At 42.0% G+C, this 18,047-nt stretch overlaps 1 protein-coding gene across 12 annotated transcripts in view; it reads right to left on the reverse strand.

Moving 5' to 3' along the window:
• The window catches only part of nrxn1a (neurexin 1a), a 189,157-nt gene that overhangs the window by 169,674 nt on the left and 1,436 nt on the right, over window positions 1–18,047 (reverse strand). For 5 of the 12 annotated variants that reach the window (XM_066664958.1, XM_066664953.1, XM_066664957.1 and 2 more), the window contains exons 2-4: window positions 16,054–17,335; window positions 9,899–9,916; window positions 8,479–8,508 (exon numbers count right to left, since the gene is read on the reverse strand). In XM_066664958.1, the coding sequence (XP_066521055.1) occupies window positions 8,479–8,508; window positions 9,899–9,916; window positions 16,054–16,765 (760 nt within the window). In that variant the 5' untranslated portion in view covers window positions 16,766–17,335. The remainder of the gene's footprint in view (window positions 1–8,478; window positions 8,509–9,898; window positions 9,917–16,053; window positions 17,336–18,047) is intronic. The other 7 variants (XM_066664960.1, XM_066664959.1, XM_066664955.1 and 4 more) reach the window with 3 other exon arrangements.

Consider the following 18,047-nt stretch of genomic DNA (forward strand, 5'->3'; position numbering starts at 1 on the left):
CACATATGGTGCTCACAAAACACCTATGAATGCATAAGTTTTATGACTCATGAGATGTGAGTCACATTTTTCTTCACAATCCACTGACCGTGAAGACTAAAAGGTTTCATGCATATTTACAGAATTCAATACATAAGCTGTCAACGCTCATCACTTCAGAGTTTAATGAAAAAGATTCTATATAGATTGTATTCGCGTGTGTGTGTGTGTGAGAGTGTGAGTTACTTGGGAATGGTTTCGGTTAAATCTTTTTAAAGGTCAAAATCTCAGCTGTAATTTATCTTGAATGGAATTATAACACAGATACATTTTTTGCATTTATTCATCCTCTTCAGCCCACTCCAAAAGTGATAAATTGCACCAGTGCACATAAATATTGTTAAAAAACAATAAGTAAAGTTACAAAAAAAATAAAAAATCTTGACAATTTGGCTGATAACAAGCGATACTGTGGGAAGATAAGCGACAAGTCAGGGAATGAGATACTGCTCGCTGCTCTCAAGGGAGATTTATGCTGATATAGAATAACCAAGGTCGGACTTACTCATGCTGAAATTGAAACAGACATGCAAGCTGAGCTAAGGTGTTGATGCTGCTCCCTTCCCCCAGCACTACTCCACCACCCCCTCAGCCCCCTCACCTGTGGGGGCCATTCTCTCACATTGCTGCCTCGGATACACTTCTCCATCACCACAGCCACTATCCCCCATCGACTGTAGCGCATCGATTCAACTTCTGTTCTTCATCTGTCTCACCTGCGGAGCTGCAGTGTCCGTTTTCTATTGATCTGCTTTGCCAATGATTTCCCTTTCATTTTTTCCCCCTTTTTTCGGATGGTGGTACTGCTGACTTTTAATTCAAATGTTTAACAAAGAGCTCAGAACCAGCAGCTCAATTCTCTTCCCTGTCTTACGAGGCAGTGTAACCAGCAGAATCAAGACGACTGCTGATGGATCTTATTTGGGACCACGGGTACACCTAAGAGTCTGTCTGAGAGACGAAGTGAATCTGTTAGCCGTGTGCTGCAGGGAGGATCTCAGCGACCAATAGCTTCTGAGAGCAAGCAGCGGTGTTCAACAAATTAGCCGATCACAGGAAGAAGCTGCAAGCTACAAATTGAGCACTAGCAATACGGTTCAACCAGTTAAGCAACCACAGGTGCGATATCCTAAACCTCCTCCCGAAGCTAAGACCAGCCCTCAGCTCCACTATTATTCATGTGAGAGTGAACATGCGGAGTTGTGGCCAAGGATAGAACCCACCTGCCAACGCTGGTAATGACATTCTGGCAGTCACACCACAGCGCTGAATCCAAGCACACTCGAGCCTAGAGGGTATTTCAAGATAGCCTGACCTGATGGCAAAAAATACTGCCAGCAAAGAATATCACTCCAGCAGCCAATTAGGCCTCCCATTTTCAATGGCCTACATAAGACAATGAATGTACAGCTTAAGTTCCACGGCTGTGAAAAGAAACTGTCTTTTCTCTGGTGCTAATTAGCCATTTTTTCAAAGCCTGCTTAATGATATAAAGCTCATTTCTCTCCAGACTAACGTCACTATATTATGATACTATGAAAGACGGAAAGGTAGTGAAACAGCCTCGTTCAAAGCCAAAGCTACGAATAACAGTTTAGGTCTACCTGTAAAGTAATTGCTTAAATTACATTTTAGTTTAACCTAATCCCAAACGCAATAGGCTTACAAGGTTCATGATTAATTTTATTCTGGAATGACGGTAAATCTATACATATACAATAACCAAGGCATGAAACTAAACCCCTGTGGAGCGCTATTACAAAAACTACTAAACACAGGACTGAAATCCAGGGAAGAAGAGTAGACTGAATCTCAAAGGCACATCATACTACAACATACCTTTGATTCGGAAGACTTAAAAATCTGACCCGATTATATCTGTCCAGTTCCTAATTGTCTTTTACCAACAGACATCAGAAATGGAAACAGTGCCATACATTCACATTGAAACTCTTTTCAAAAACAGGCTGTTGATGTCAGCGTTCAATTTAAATCCATTTAAAAGTGATCTATAATACGTTTAGAATTGGTCTGCCGTAATGGCATTTGAGACCAAAGTGTCCCACAGCGGCCAGGCTGACCTATCTGGAAATCATTACATCTACTCAAATGAGAACCTCAATCCCCCCCAAAAAAACTCTTAGAATGACATCTGCTGATTACTTTTTAATTTGATTATGGGAATTTAATGAGAAAATCATTTCATTAACAATGATCAGCCTCACATAAAGGGTGACAGTAAAGCCATTTCAGCCCTGCTGCTGCCCCGCCGCTCCAGGACCTTCAGTGGACACCCAGGCCTGTCTGGCTGCTGCTTTTGATGGGGTCACCCACAACAATGACCCCAACAAAATGAGAACTCTCCTGAATTAAACGTCACTCTAACAGAGGAAATGTCAGAAAATAATCACTGCCACAAGCCATCCATCGTTTGCTGTAGTCTCCGGTTTGAGATGTTGCAAAGCACTGTAGCGTTTCAGCGTCTATTATTTCAGTCCCATGAATGAAGTCTGTTTTCGGAGCCTGGAGGGCTTTGCAGAAGAGTACACTTGAAGAGATCCTCAGTAATGGTCAAGATGCACTGACCTCTAAACCACGTAAATGCCTGCTAATCTGCTCCCAGCAATAGTGCCTGTTGAGAGGACAAGCATCAGACAAAGCAGACATCAGTTACAGAAAGCCGGCTTTGAAAGCACTTGACACTGATGTCATAATCTTTCTTTTCCACTTATTTATATATTTCAAGTGAAATATGATCGGGCTGATTCCAACTGGAACTATGTGGCTGATTGAAATAGGTAAGCAATTTGAGATAAGGTCTAGCACAGGACTGGCTTCTTGGAGATATGGAGACTGAGGTTCCAAAGGCAGTTTTAAAAGGCACAATGTACTTCGGTTTCCTCCGAAAAAAAGAAAGAAAAAAAAATGTTCAGAAAGCCTGCTTATGCTAAGAAACTAGACTTCCATTTGGCAGCAGGCTTTCAACATTGCCCCTCTCCCTCCAGAATGTCTTTGAACTTTGCTGTGAATGAGTGCGGTATAATGAGGGCAGAGTGAGGTGCTAGATGTGTGATTGATGAACAGCTATGAGGAGACTGCAGAAAGAGCTTTATAACGGGGATTTGTGCCCTTGTGCTGCTTATACTACCATTAGATTAAAAACGGTTTCCATCAGCACTTTTTTTCAAACAATATGTTAAGGTTTGAATTGCTGGTCTAGGAAAGGTCAGGCCATGGCTGTCTGTGAATCACCACCCACAGTTAGTGCAGGGCCTGGGAATGATTATTTTCAAAGGTTTAGAATGTTTAGATCAGGATCTTTATATTTGTTTTTATTTTGTGGAGCTCTGAAAAGTTAAATCCTGCCTTGTTTGCTCTTCTCATCCACCCCCTCTAGCTGACATTTGTTCTGTCTGTTCAATGTGGTGCACAACTGTGCACCTATGAATGGATCTGCCACTGGAAAGTAAGCAAAGACTTGGTGTTGGAGTAATTTAAGGGGCCGTTTCCCCTCAGATCGCCTCTGTAATTACATTAACAAGGCATCCGTGGTGCAGTGGCGGACATAATGGGATTTTAAATACGTATTGATCAACATGTCTAACCAGGCTTTCTTCTCCTCTCTTCCATAGTCAGGTCCATTTGGGTTGGCGACACAAGCAAGCGCCAGTGTCTGGAGACGAGAAAAGAGTCTCCAATGCACAGATTTAGGAGCTTAGATAATGAAATCGATCATTATCTTAGGAAGCACCGAAATTCCAGGAACCGTTTGTTTGGATGGTCCACTGTAACGTGTATTAAACTAAACTTCTATTAAATTCAATAGGACATTTCCTAATTCCTAATTTCCTAACATTACCCTAATTGAACCTGCTCCAAACCCTAACCACTGTCCTTTTCCTAACTCTACCAGGAATTCTAATTAAATCTGGAAATTTGGTGTGTTTCTCGGTTACAGAATATGAATGGATGGATGGATTAATGAATGAATGAATTTGGCTCGTATCCTACATTAATACCCTGCACTTATAGATCAGTGTGTCTTTATTGGCCCAAAACCCTCTTAATTCATTTTAAATTACTATTTTTATCCATGAAACAACTCATGATCCATTTAAAACAAACTTGTGTGTTGATATCATCCCTTTAATGCTGATATATTCAAATGAGCCCTGTTCTGTCTGGATGTCATGTAAGGACAGGGCCCTATCCAAGAAATAGTAGTTCTGTAACACCTCTTATAACTCCAGTGCAGCTCAACTGAATTTATGAACATAAATTTAGTTTTTTATGATGCCATATTTTAAATAATTTAGGTATTAATCGACAAAATATAGCAGAGATCAAAATGATATGAGACCAAATTTCTTGAAATTGAGCCTGAAGCAGGTGTTTATATCGGGAACAAAGTGTTCAGAAACAGAAAGACTTTAAGATAGTCTCCAGAGTGGGCATTTTTTTCATTTGGAAAGGTACAGAGGGTGCTGTCCTGAAATCATGCAATAAATCCTAAACCTGTTGCCAGTCCTTCCTGTGCTCTGTCAATTAGGCTTAAAGAATTCTGCAGTGCAGCAGCATAGTGCCACCTGTGACTCTGCTTTACAGCGCCTTGAGCGACATTTCAGGTTCACAGCCAGTTCGCCTGCGATGGCAGCAATTACAGCCGTCGACCCACCGCATGCCGTCCATATTACTGCGCATCTTTTATCCTCCTCACTGCGACTGAGCATAAGAACGATGGAAATACAGGTGCAGCACACAGACAAGCGCAATCTCTCAGACACACACCTCATCTATGCTGCTTCCTGCATATTTTAACACAAATTTGCACTTGTCTTCTATTCGCTCAACACGGCATAAAAATAAAGCTTTATGAATTCCGGGGCCAGGGGCAAACACTTGAGCAGATAAGTCTGTTGAAGGTGACCTGGCCCCACTACATTGAGAGCACTTCATCCAGCTGCAAGCAAGGACATTGAGGAAAGTGGACCAGGTGACCCTCGCAGGTCTGAGAGAGCAAGCCCCCTCTGCCACCTCCAACTGGCTCTGAAGAGCAGCAGCAGTAAATCACACTTACTCACCCAGCTCCAAAAATGCCCTCCTCAGATCTGAGGAGACTCACTGCTTTGCAAAGCTTTAGCTGAGATTTAGCAAGTCAGTGCCACATTTAACCACACACTCAGTCTGAGAGTGTAGCACACTTTGAACATTTCTACGGAATGTTTCTGTAAATCCAAATCTTTTGGGACTCATTGTCAAAACAGGCTAAAGCCAGCCAAAATGTTCATTATGAATGCTAAGAGGACAAGCATGTGAAATCAGAGGGATTCAGGAGCAGACATGAGCATTTCCAATTTTGCTGCTTAAGAACTTTATCTCAACTTTAAATACTCTATTCAGAGCAAGAGAACGGATAGCGCTAAACCTCCTTTTCATGTCTTCTGTTATCAGACATACATTTAGGTTCTAATTAAAATGAAACAAAAAGTTTCCCTGACATTTAAACAGAGCCGCATTGTACTTGTAAGTTGTTTAGGTTTGCCGAAGCTTGGCATTCAACTCATACAGTAGGTAACAAAAAATACGTTTTATTATGCACTGCCAATTTTTGAATATCACTATGACAAAGTTTTGAAGCTGCCCACATAAAGTCCGAGACCAGAATCTGCAATATAAGCTGATCTCTGATGTCATTATGTATTATCTTGTCAATTATGCTCAAATTATTGATAAATGTGTGGTGTAATTATTGGAATTGAATTACAGAGACTCTCAGTGAGTCCTGAAACTCATAAAATTAAGCAGCTGCTACTCTAGCAATAAACAGATTAAACCTACAGCAAAAAAAGTATAACAGAATTATTTCTCTTGCAACTGTGGCCCTATCCAAATGCATACATGTGCGCATACACACACACACACACACACACAAACATACAGATACAGATACATAGAAATGCATATACCCACAGAGAAACAAACAACAAAATGCAAAATTCATTTGATAATGTCTGCGTGACCCAGCCAGCGGGGTCAGTCCCATCACGCACCATTTCATTCAATTTTACAGATAGATGAGAACCAATCTCCTATGGCAAATGGGATGAGCAAAACCATAGTCGCCTTCCAAAAGAAAAAAAAAGAACATTTGGATGCTTTAAGAGAGGCCTTATTTTTAGCCCCTCCATCACTGAACACAGAGCAGTGGCCAGAACATGAAGTTTAAAAGAGCCTGACCCCGTCACTGGCCAGCCAGCTACGAGAGCAGCAGCCAAGCCCAGAGAAAAAAGACATAAAGCACACCTACCTGCTCCACCTAGCACGGCCTTTTACTCTTCCACATCCATATCAGTGCTGAATTTAGCCATGGGGTAAATGTGTGCGTGAGTTTTGGGGATTGTGTGTGCATGTGTGTGTGTGTGTTGAGCCATAGTGTGCAGTAAAAGGCAGTGAGCTCCAGCATGCAGTGGCTGTGAGAAGAGAACGCACACTGAGTGATTGCAAGCTGGAACAGATCAGGAGCTGGACACTTACCTCAGCAGTGTCTCAGTGGTGCAGTTCATCGACACACAGCAAAGCTAACATTACTAAATGAACTAAGGTCTCACGTACAAGGTAAAGCTGGTGGATTCAAAAGTGCTACGGATGCAAATAAAACATTACTATGGAAAACTCATGTGGTGTGATGACCTTACCTTTGCATATGAGATGATCTGACAACACAATCAGTAATGCTCGATGCTAAAAGCAGGGTTTCGGTCATGTGGACATATCTGAATGCCGTTTGTGATGTAAAAATTGTGCTTATTAATATTTATTCATAGCTGAAGTGTCTGTTCTATTGTAATATTGTCAACAATGTATCACCACTGTCCAAAAAAAACATGTATCTCAATGTTTAGTTTTTATTTTCATTGTCTGAAAATTACACAATGAATGGACCACTACAAACGCTTGATAAAAAGAAAGAATAAAAACAAAAACACCTGTGAAGACTACATGTTGGAGATACATGTTTTTAATATGACAACAGCAAAGCAAACTAAGCTAAATGATGGCCCTAAACATAACCCTAAACATTCAGTGTTTTCAGTGGAATTTATAACTGATAACATTCATTAGATGAGTTTTGGGTAAACAGTTTTTATCGCCATATTCCATACACAGCTGTGTAATTGCTAAGCTGTTTTGTCACTGCGAGGGCTATATATGGCCGTGTACTCTTCCATTTGGTGTGGGAGATGTTCCCTGTGTAAACATGCGTCTGTTCCTCGGTAGAGTTTATTATTCTGTTTTGTACACAACACCAGGGAAAATCTCAGACTACCCCGAGCTGATTGAATCCCCATTTTGCATTTGCTCGTGCATTCAGCCATAAACATTTCCACTGCAGTACACACCTACCTTCCAGCCCAGTGGCCACACTTTCAGGACATCACACATCATACAGCAAATCAGTGTGACTTTGGATACCCAGAAGCACGCAAAAAAGTGTAGATGCATGTATAAAGCCACAAATACAGGAATATACATGAACAGCTTACAGCGAGAGCTAGTTATTCTGTGTGAACATCATATTATGGGAAACAAATGGGAAAAGAAGACATTATGTACCTTTACTTTTACCTATGACATTGATATAATGGTTCCGTGAAGAGAAATTCCAGAGAGATACAGTGGGGGGGGGGATACAAAGGAGAGGAAAGAGGCAACAGTAAGAGTCATGAACTTATGTAAGATCCAGAGAAAGGATATGAAAGGTTAACGTGTGAGCTAGCTCCATGCATTAAGAGCACAGTTAGAGGAGGCAGGCAGGAGGAGAGGGGGGAGATGGAAGCTTCCTGTGTGGAGGAACATGCCAAGACAAGATGGCGCGGGAGATGGACGGAAAGCATGAATATTGAACAGAGAGCTAATGCTTTCCTGTTTCGCATCCTGAGAATACAGACTAGCGCTTTTACAAAGAAATGAACAAACCCCTGAGAGATGCCCTTCAATCTCCTGCCCATCCAAATCTTTTTTTTTTTTTTTTCAGTATGAAAATGAGGTTGGCAAGCAACAATGGAATAGCAATCAGTTGTGGATGACTGACACAGGAAGAAAAAAGAAATAATAACAAACTGAAAGGAATAGCATGATGGATTGAAGCACAGTTGAAGATTTCAAAGAGAGAAGAAAGCCGAGAATATAAATAAATAAAAGAAATAAATAAATGGAAAAAGACCAAACCATCCATTGACTCAGCGCCAAGCCGGAAAGAAAGCAGCCCCGAGTAAATCCCTACCAGCAATGGGGGAGTGGTGAGGGGGATCGTGGGGGGGGGGATTCGGCACGAGGAGCAAGAGAGAGAGAGAGAGAGAGGCAAGAGGAAGGATGGAGGGAAAAGGGCATGAAGGGAAATGGAGGCAAAAAAGGGTGAGAAAGGAATAAAACCCATACCTTGGTCGCCCATCATCAGGTGCGCAAGACCTTAAGGGAAGACAAGAGCACAGTCAGCACAGAGAACGGGATCATGGGAAGGTTTCTGTCACATTGACACGCAGGCATCATCTGAATGCAGGATGCCTGTGGTGTGAGGTGGGGAGGGGGGAGGGGGGGTGTCACACTCAAGAGGGAGAGAGAGAAGGGTGGGGTGAGGAGGAGAGTGGGTGTGTGTTTGTGGGAAGGTGGGGTGGGGTTTAAAAAGCATTTCTTCAACCCAGTGGTTGCAATGCTTTATCTGTCAAACTTATCTGTCACACTTGAAAGAGACAACTTTATAAAGAATTATTGTTGTTTTTGATCTTGTTGTTGCCAAAACCAAACATGTCCTCCATCTGGTCAAATTTCCCCAGGAATACGATGGTGATGATGATGATGGTGGTGATAATTTGGACAAATTCTACTATTGTCAGGTCTGACATCATTAAAACATACGCAAGTGTGCAAATTAGACCTAAAGGTACTCGTTCGGTTGAGTACACACTCATCAGATGAAACGCAAATGATTTTTCATCAAATAAAACCAGAAATGACACTATTAATCAACAGAGATCTACAGCTACTGGGATGAAACTAAACTGGAAAAAAGACAGCATTACCCATTACCCATTACCCATTTTGTCTTTATAGAGATATCACCTGCTCCTGCTTTGAGCTATGCTCTTTCCTACATACATAAAAGACACAGTACCTCAAAAGGAATGAATTACAATGGAGCGCGTATTTTACCTGCCTACATTCTAACCTGCATATTTGAACCATCAGTGGGGAATATCAAATCTGATTTGTCCACGGTACTTACCCTCTGTCCCTGAAGCACACAATGCAATTTCAGGAAAATTGACAGCATTTTGCTACCTCTGAATTTCTGTGTGCCGATTTTCAATAGCATGCATTAGCATGTGAGTGTGTTTCTCTCTGTGTGTGAATGCATTTGAGAGAGAGAGAGAGAGAGAGAGAGAGAGAGAGAGAGAGAGAGAACATGTGCATGTGAGCTAGGAGCTGATACTCTGATGTGTTCTAAGCCGGGACCCATTTTCTCAGCTCTCGTCATGGCTCCAGATTTTAGACGGCAAACCATAGGCTCCAAACTCTGAGCTTTCTGACCAATCAGCTTTAAGAAGAACTGGACATACACTAACACTGGAAGGAAAGATTTTTACCTTTTACCCGTGGTGCACACCTTGTAAATAACCTTAAAGATGGTTCCATGCCCCAAAAACACAAACTCTGGATCCACTTACCGTTCTGGTCCCCCACGAATTGAAAAATAACAAAAAGTAAATAAATTACAGTGGAGAAATAGAGAGATAGAACATGGCAAAGGGGGAAGGATGAATGAAAGGAGAGAAGAAGGGAGCAGATAAAGTATACCCACCTCCAACGTAGGCCTCTTCTGGAAGGATCGGCCGAGGCGTGGAGAGAAAGAGGAAGACATTGATTAAGAGGCATGCAGTCTGGAAGGTGGCCCAACCTTGAGGACTACCATGGTCACATGCGTCTTACTACTCCGTGCAAATGCCTAAGCCAAAACAAGTGCTGCCATGGGGAGACTAGTACTACCAGATTGCCTTTGCTTTATTTCTCCTATATGCCTCACTAGCGCTGAATGTGGCCCAGTCTCTAACTTCCTACAAATGTATGGATCTCAATGGAGGTTCAACCAGGGAGACTTCTTATTCCCCATTTCTTACCCACATACGGCCTCTCTGCTCAAGATCTCTCATTTCCTCAACATCCTGGAAGCTCCAGCTGGTGGTTTAACAACTGGATCTGAATACTTCAATTCAAGACCCAGTCTTCCTGGTTGAACTTGATTTTTTATTTTTATTTTTTTCTTTATTGTTATTAAAACTAATGAGTGAATCTTATGCTGGTAAAACACATTAAAACTGTGACATTTCAAAGTGCATGCACAAACATGCAGGCAGTTAAATAACTAGAAGCAAAATGGAAAAGAGTGAGAAACGAGTGGTGCTTAATTGCTAATATTTCCAGTCATTAAATGTGATTTCCTTCTTTTAAGCACAACACAAATATATAAAAAAGCTTCAGTGTGTATGATGTAACGTACGTCTAATTTTCAACATCAAAAACAGTTTGATGGATTATAGTTCTGAGCTAAGCCTCTAGTTCAAAGACAATATCTTTTCTTCATCAGTAGTGCAGTGTGTTCTATTGCTGAGACGACTAGTAGAGGAATAGAGGTGAGTCATGCAGGTGTTTAATAAAAATAAATAAATAAATACAGGTGACACAGCATAAAGTCAGTCAGTCAGTTCAGTTACAATGAAATAAACAGTACCTGGGAATGTACATGTGTATGCAAGTGAAGAATTACTCCATAAAGATATAATAAAAAAAATAATAATAATTCACTTCTCATCTTCCTCATCTTCCTCATCTAAAGAAAGAGTACATTACCTTGAGAAACGAGCCTTTCATGCTTTTCCTTCAACACACACACACACACACACACACACACACACACACACACACCTGTTTCCTTGGGACCAGCTTGTTGTTGTTTTTTTTTTTTTTTGGAGGCATTGACACCCAAGTCCTTCTTAAAAATTGTCTTCTATCTGAGATTGTTAAAGCATCCAGTCCTACCTCTGTTGTTTTGGACCTCAAGGGAGAAAAATGACCCAGGACTTACCGCAGCAGTCTGCTCCTCTCGACCAAAATACAAATCGCATGCACTATAATTGCTACCAGAACAAAAATAAAAAAAATGCTGACAAATGAACAAACAAAACAAACAAAAAAAAAAAACGTATGAAGGACGTGCCATGGCAGAAATAATGACAAATCAAACATGGGGTTAGTGTTGCAGTGTGTGATGGCATTATTTACTGCAGGCCTATTCCTACTGTGTCCTCTCTCAGGCAGATTATTGAATAACGGGCAATACCTTCATACACTGCCAATTTCTCTTTACAGTGAATGGAAACACACAAGATACTTGCTAAACTCTAGGACTGGCCAAACCTTTAAGCTGATGAAGCTGAGGAAATATCATGGTCCTGTTCCTAACACTGTGCTGCTGCATTGTTCATGAAGAACATAACCCACCTATTGATTTTATGTTCACAAACACCTTCGGCCTTTAACACTAGTACCTAAGTAATGTCATTATCTCTCTTACAGTGTATGGCAGTACATTGCTAATCCTATTTGTGTGTGTGTGTGTGTGTGAGAGAGAGAAAGACGTGAACAGGCGCTGGGAAGGCTGCACATACGCTGCAGTTGCATTTACAGCAGTCTGAGTGGCAGATCAGGATCGAGGAGTCTCTCTCTAACACTGCAGAGTCCACACAGAGCCAGGGACACTGGGATCTCATCGAGCTGACGGCTTGTTTTGAGCGCCGGCTGAGCACAGTGGCCTGCTTTCGGAGGAGAAGAATGCAAGCGAGCAGTAGTGGACAAGGCACCAGTGTGGGCCTGAGCGGGCATGGGCCAAACGCAATGTGACGCGTGCTCTCACACAGCCCTGCACAACCAGGGCCCCAGCTCCAGCTGCTCGTTTATAGCAGTTTTTCAGTTCGTCAGAGTGTGTTATTCTCAAGCGCACAAACTCACACACATACGCACACGCATAGGGATACCGCATTGAATCGCTTTGAGGGGGGTCACTCTGTGCACGCTCTGCTGTACAAAGCATCCGGCTATGGCAAAGTCACTAAAGATGTCACCGTCAACAGTGACTATTCAAACTTTATTAAAAGAATTATCAGCGGACCCTAAAATTATAAGCTACTAGAAGCCATCTCTAAAAATAGCCAACAGATTTACAGGATTACAAACTGAAACCTTACATCCAGTTCATTTAGAACTAACTGAACATGGTCGTATAATTAAATGTTTCAAAAGAAGACGCAAAAAGTGATGTGTAATTACTTACAAGCTTGAATGCAGTACAACTTAACCACTTAGTGAGAGCAATAGTGTTAATACATTGAGGCTTTGCCCTCCCAGTACTGGATTAATGGCAATATCCTCCTCTTCTCACAGTCATCTAGTCCCCTATATCCTCCACATACTGTACATAGTGTTTTCTGTAATGTCTACTCTGCATCACTGAGAAACTATAAGGCTTAGTCCATTAAGAAAGAGACTCAGCTGATATGATGCAGTAGGGCTTTAGATGAAGTGCATCACCAGAAAAGATTACAGAGGGCAGGAACTGAGAGGTCTAAGGTTGGCTATAAACATGAGGAATGGCTCTTGTAAACGATAGTAGTGAGTAGATCAAGGCAAATGCCCTGATCCCTTGATTGAGCCTATAGCGCTAATAATATATCACTAGGCTCTGACTGATACAATTAAGAGAAGTCTGTTATTTAATGTTAGATGTTAATATGGTAGATCGTAATCTCAAAGGCCTGGGCTGAGTATCTCTCGCTAGGCTTTCCTTATGTCTATGAAACTTCAAATGTGATTTGGATGATGAACAGCTTACGAGGAATGAGTATAAACTCAAATATACTCTTTACAATGCAAACGTTTACACGGATATACTCCTTGACGATGGTCACCAATCATCCTCCTGGACATTTACCTTCATTGTATATCAGCCCTCATCCAGCTTGTCGAGTGTTTCTGGAGAGCACAATGAGTTGGCTCAAGAGGTAGGGCTCAGAATAAGAGCTAAACACAGCAGCTGATGATGTATTATACTGTTTTTGTTTATAACACTGTCCCATATAATTCTCATTTTCTGAGAAAATACAGGAGTGTTTCTGGACAGCAGAAGGATGGAGGCACTAGCTTTAACTATGTGTCAATCTGCAAACCACACTGAATTATAGTTGCTGGTACACAAGGTTCTAAAGCTAAAATAGTTTTGATTGACTGATTTCCAATAGCAGCATTGGTGCTCTATACTTCATATTTATTTGCTGTTTCCTTTCTCTCCATTCAAGCCTTAGCCAGGAGCACCTGCAGTTTTCAGGAACATTAAAGTAGAGCTTAAACTGTGCTGTTCTCTTCTCCCTGTACGAGGTTTGAGCAGACACCCCTCCATCTTTAAAGCAACACAAAGGGCTTAACCAAAGAGCTAGAGCATATGCAGCCCCAAATGTGACAAAATACCTCGGTAAACCCTTTCTATCTGTAAAACCAACAGGATATTTATACACACCTGCATGATCAATGCACTGGTCTACACAGTCAAGCCCTGCAAACCGATTTCACTCTTCAACCAAATGCTCTAAGCAGAGCAATGCTGTTAGTCATCTAGAAAAAAGCACTATTTTTGCAAATGTAAGTCTCTCGAGGGGCAACAAACAAGTGGCAGTTGATATAAAGCAATACTTTGTGGCTCTTAAGTGTGTGTGGGGGGGGTGGAGGTGAAAGCATAATAACATACAGGTTACTCCTTGCTCTCACCATGCCCAGTGGTGTAAAAGTATCTCATTACATGTAGCACTGTTATTCTCTGCAGTGCGGCCTCCCTCTCCCACTGCGATCACCACACCTGCTTCACTAAAGAATGTCATTACCACAGCTGCCTGTCGAGAGAGTGACGGAGCGCCTGTGCATTCAGATCGGACATGTTTAACTCCGCACACCACACCTTCCTTGCTGAAGTTTACACAACTGGCCAATCATGACAGAGGCCTCTGATGGATCAATTCACCCATGAGGTTGACAGCCTGGGTTGGCGCATACCATTAAAACAGAAATAGAAATGTGTCACCGAGCCTTTCCTTCCTCAGCTCCAGCTTCACATGCCTTAAATTACATTTATAACCAACCACAAATAAACAACAGAGATGCGAAAAGCCAAGGAGATGTTTGAACACATGCTCCCCACTGGCAGCTCCTTCACGTGAGCCATTAAATTTTAATGTCCTATTCTGTTCCATTAAGGCTATGCTAATAACAACAACGCTAAACGACACAGCGAAAGGTCAGTCCATCCCCTATCTCATGCCGGAAGAAAGGAAAGACACACCATTGTAGTTCTACTATTATTATAACTCTACGCTTGAAAGATATCCTCCCATCCAGGCTCTTCTATCTGTAATGAGGTATGACATTAATATTCAGGGACTGTTGGCTGTGCCATTAACAAAAGCATTTGCATTCAATTAGTGACTTTAAAATATAGCTTAATAAAAATAAAATCTCTCAAAAATTAAATAAGCTCTCTGTATCAGTGACCAATGCCTACTCGCCTAATCAGCACTGAGAATTACCTTCATGTCAACGAAATCAATTTCCCTTTTGTGCTAAACCCAAAAACAATGCAACAAATTGGATCCTAAAAACATGAGTTAATCAGTTTGATGGAGCTCTGATGTTTGACACAATGTCTCAGACAGCTAGCTTTGCCTGATCTGAAAAGAATCAATAAGCAGTACATTTAACAGCAACCGGTGCTGTAGTCACAACATGCTTAAGTGTCATCCAGCAGTGTGTTACTGCACTGAGGTCTCAATGGGGCCTCTATCTCTGACTCAACAATGGGATAATGCCTAATTAAAAAGCACCCTGCTTTTTCGAATGCTAAAAAACTACCAGGAACCTGATTAAGAGACCAATAAAAACCATAAAACAAGACCAGATCCTGCTGTAGTCTGCACAGAAGACCTGTCTGTAAAATGTATATACAGCCTCCAGTCTACATTACTAGGACACAGTTCACTCAGTGGGTGTGTAGTTTCCTAGGCAACATTGAATTTGATAAGCCTGAGACCTAACCAGCATCAACATCCAGGAGAAATCAGTCCGCAAAAAGATGGTAAAAGACAAAAAGAAATAAAAAGAAATATGGAATGAACTTAAAAATACAGTGAATTCTGACACCAAAGTATGCAGCTAAACCAGGGACCAGCCAGAAGAGTTACACACAGACGACACTGAGAAAAACTGATAGCTTTAAGTTTGTGTAACTGATCTCTATTTCAGGAAAGCTAACCACAAATTAGTCTTATTCAGTTAGACACATCTGCCTGTATTTATGCAGTTCTTATGAATTACATCCCAAAAAGGGTTATAGCACTGCTGCTTGTGATGTGATACTGGTGCCTTCTTTATTTCCAACAAAACTCCACTTTTCCTCCATGAAACAGCTGCCTAATCATTGGGTTTGACGATCCGTGCTGTACATTTCTGAATGAGTACAGTGAATTTGCTGCAGTCATCTACAAGCACCAGAGCTTTGTGGTGCTATTATCTTTTAAGGAATGTAATTATGGTCTTTTTGTGGGTGCTCTGGAAGAGTTGACTTAACCATGGCAATAAAACCTCTTATTTCCCTTGTGCTGTTTGCCTTTTTGCTGTGAACAACAGCCTGTACTTCTCATCTAATCATGTGATGTAACATGGCCCATGGCCACGGTGGAGGCCTGAAACAGACATGATGTAGCATGCACTTCTTTCTGAGGTTCTAGTGCAAATGTTCAAAACAAAAAAGGAAAAGAAAGAAAGGAACCAAAACAAGTCAAGGAAAGGGCTATGTTTCAGGGAAAAGAAAAGACATTTCAACAGTTTTAACAACAGGGACGACGAAGCCAGGCCTCTTACCTTCACTGCAGTCTTTCCCCTGGAATCCGGTGTCGGAGCAGTCACAGATGGGCATCTCATTGATGATGCTGCACACTCCTCCGTTCTGGCAAACATGGTCAGGTTCACAAGTGTCGCTGTTGAGCCCCTCACTATCAACTAACACAGGCTCGGAGTTGTTCACCCTCAAACTGCTAATCCATCCTTTGTATGGGACCTGGTCTTTGATGGAGGCCGAGGTTAGGCGTAGGGCTAAAGAGCGCAGTTCTGGAGGTATCCCCCCTAAGAACAAAGGACTAAAAACCGTCATGTCCCTTCGTTTCGACTTCACCTCCACCCATTTGATCTCGTCATCCACAATTAGCGAGGTGTTTTTGAAATTTCTGCGCAAGGTCACCGCGTGCCAGCGGCTGTCGTTGACCGCCGTGTCGGACAGCACCGTGGCCGGCTCGGCGCAGAAGATAGAGAAGCGCAAACTGAGTCTACCGTTGTGGATGAGCAGTTCCAAGAAGTCACAGAATCCCTCGTCGTCAAAGTACACTAGGAGTCCGTGAGCGCTTTTTGTTTTCATGTTGAAGCTCATCTCGCTCTCGCAGCAGGCGTTCCACACGGGGAACCGGGCCCACTGGCCTTCAGCACCAGTGAACTCCATACTAGCCCCTATGTCAACCAAGCAACAAACCAGGAGGCCCATCCAGATCAAATGTGCACCGTTACGCATGGAGAAGCTCATGGTGAAGTCAAAGGTTTAGAGCAGAACTAAGTTTTAAAAAATGATATACTTAACTAATCTTAGTTTCTCTGTCCTCATACATATAAGGGTTCCCTGTGACGGAGGGAGGAGCTATACATTTGGGCTATTGCATCATTATTCATTGTCCTACGTTTGGGAAAGGGGACGGCCAATGCTATGGCCAATCATATTTAACATAGATCATTTCTTGATGAAATATTACTAATCAGTTTTGACTTTGCCACAACAAGAGTAATCTACAGACTTCTAGGAAATGAATGGGATTAAATCCCTTCAGTGGATGAACAGGCTGCAACGGGGCACCTATTTTTCGAGGTTTCCATCACACTACATTACGTATTTACAGGAAATGTCTGAGCGATTTAGGCCGCCATGGGTCAGCAGAGCAGCTTAATTAATAGTCATTGCGTTGGCCAGGTGTCATGTAGACAGGAAGAATGGGGGAAAAACAGAACCTTCTCAGAGTGGGGTTAATATGCAGGCCCGTGTAGGGCCTTCAGAGCTCACAAACCTTCTAATCACATCCACTTTGACATATTGATCCGCAATCTGAAAAGAATGAGAAACAAGCATCTTAAATTCTGAGGTGGCAGAGGAACTGAAGAGCTTCTTTCCAAAGGGCTGCACGTGAACTGTGAACAAATTTGGCTGGAATGAGTTCTGAGAAGAATGACAGCTGATGTACTTGATTATTTTTCTAATAACGCTGGTATTAATCATAATATAGGGCTGGTGTTTCCTATATGTGTAAAGCACACTCCCAACATATAGATTCATTGTGTTTTGGAAGGAAACCCTTCAGCTATGACATAAAGGTAAAACACACAGTAAATAAAGACTATATCAGTGATCACTTTAACTGATCGGTTTCCCTGACTTACAGCAGTGACAGAATAACGTTACTGTTCAGTCTCTGTTCTGAAGGGGAAACCTAGCACTGATTTAAGGTGAAATAAGTAAGAATTAAAGTTCATAGCACTGCAATTATCTTCAGCATGTCACAAAATGGCAAACCCCAAATGCGTCACTGAAACGTCCTTCTCTCACTGTTTCTTTCTCTCTCTCTCTCTCTCTCTCTCTCTCTCTCTGGAACAGCAATGTAAGTCAGCCTTCAGATCCCTCCGTATTTGGACAGATTTCTGCGCCTGACTCCAACTCGTGGCGTGCTTTTTGCAGCTCCAGTAATGTGTTCAGTAGCTGGTGTTTATCTGCAGCAGGTTTGAGAAAGGCACCTGTGTGAGGATCTTTTTCAGCTCACGCC

Source organism: Hoplias malabaricus, chromosome 3 (genome assembly GCF_029633855.1).
Source record: "Hoplias malabaricus isolate fHopMal1 chromosome 3, fHopMal1.hap1, whole genome shotgun sequence".
NCBI classification, from domain to species: domain Eukaryota; kingdom Metazoa; phylum Chordata; class Actinopteri; order Characiformes; family Erythrinidae; genus Hoplias; species Hoplias malabaricus.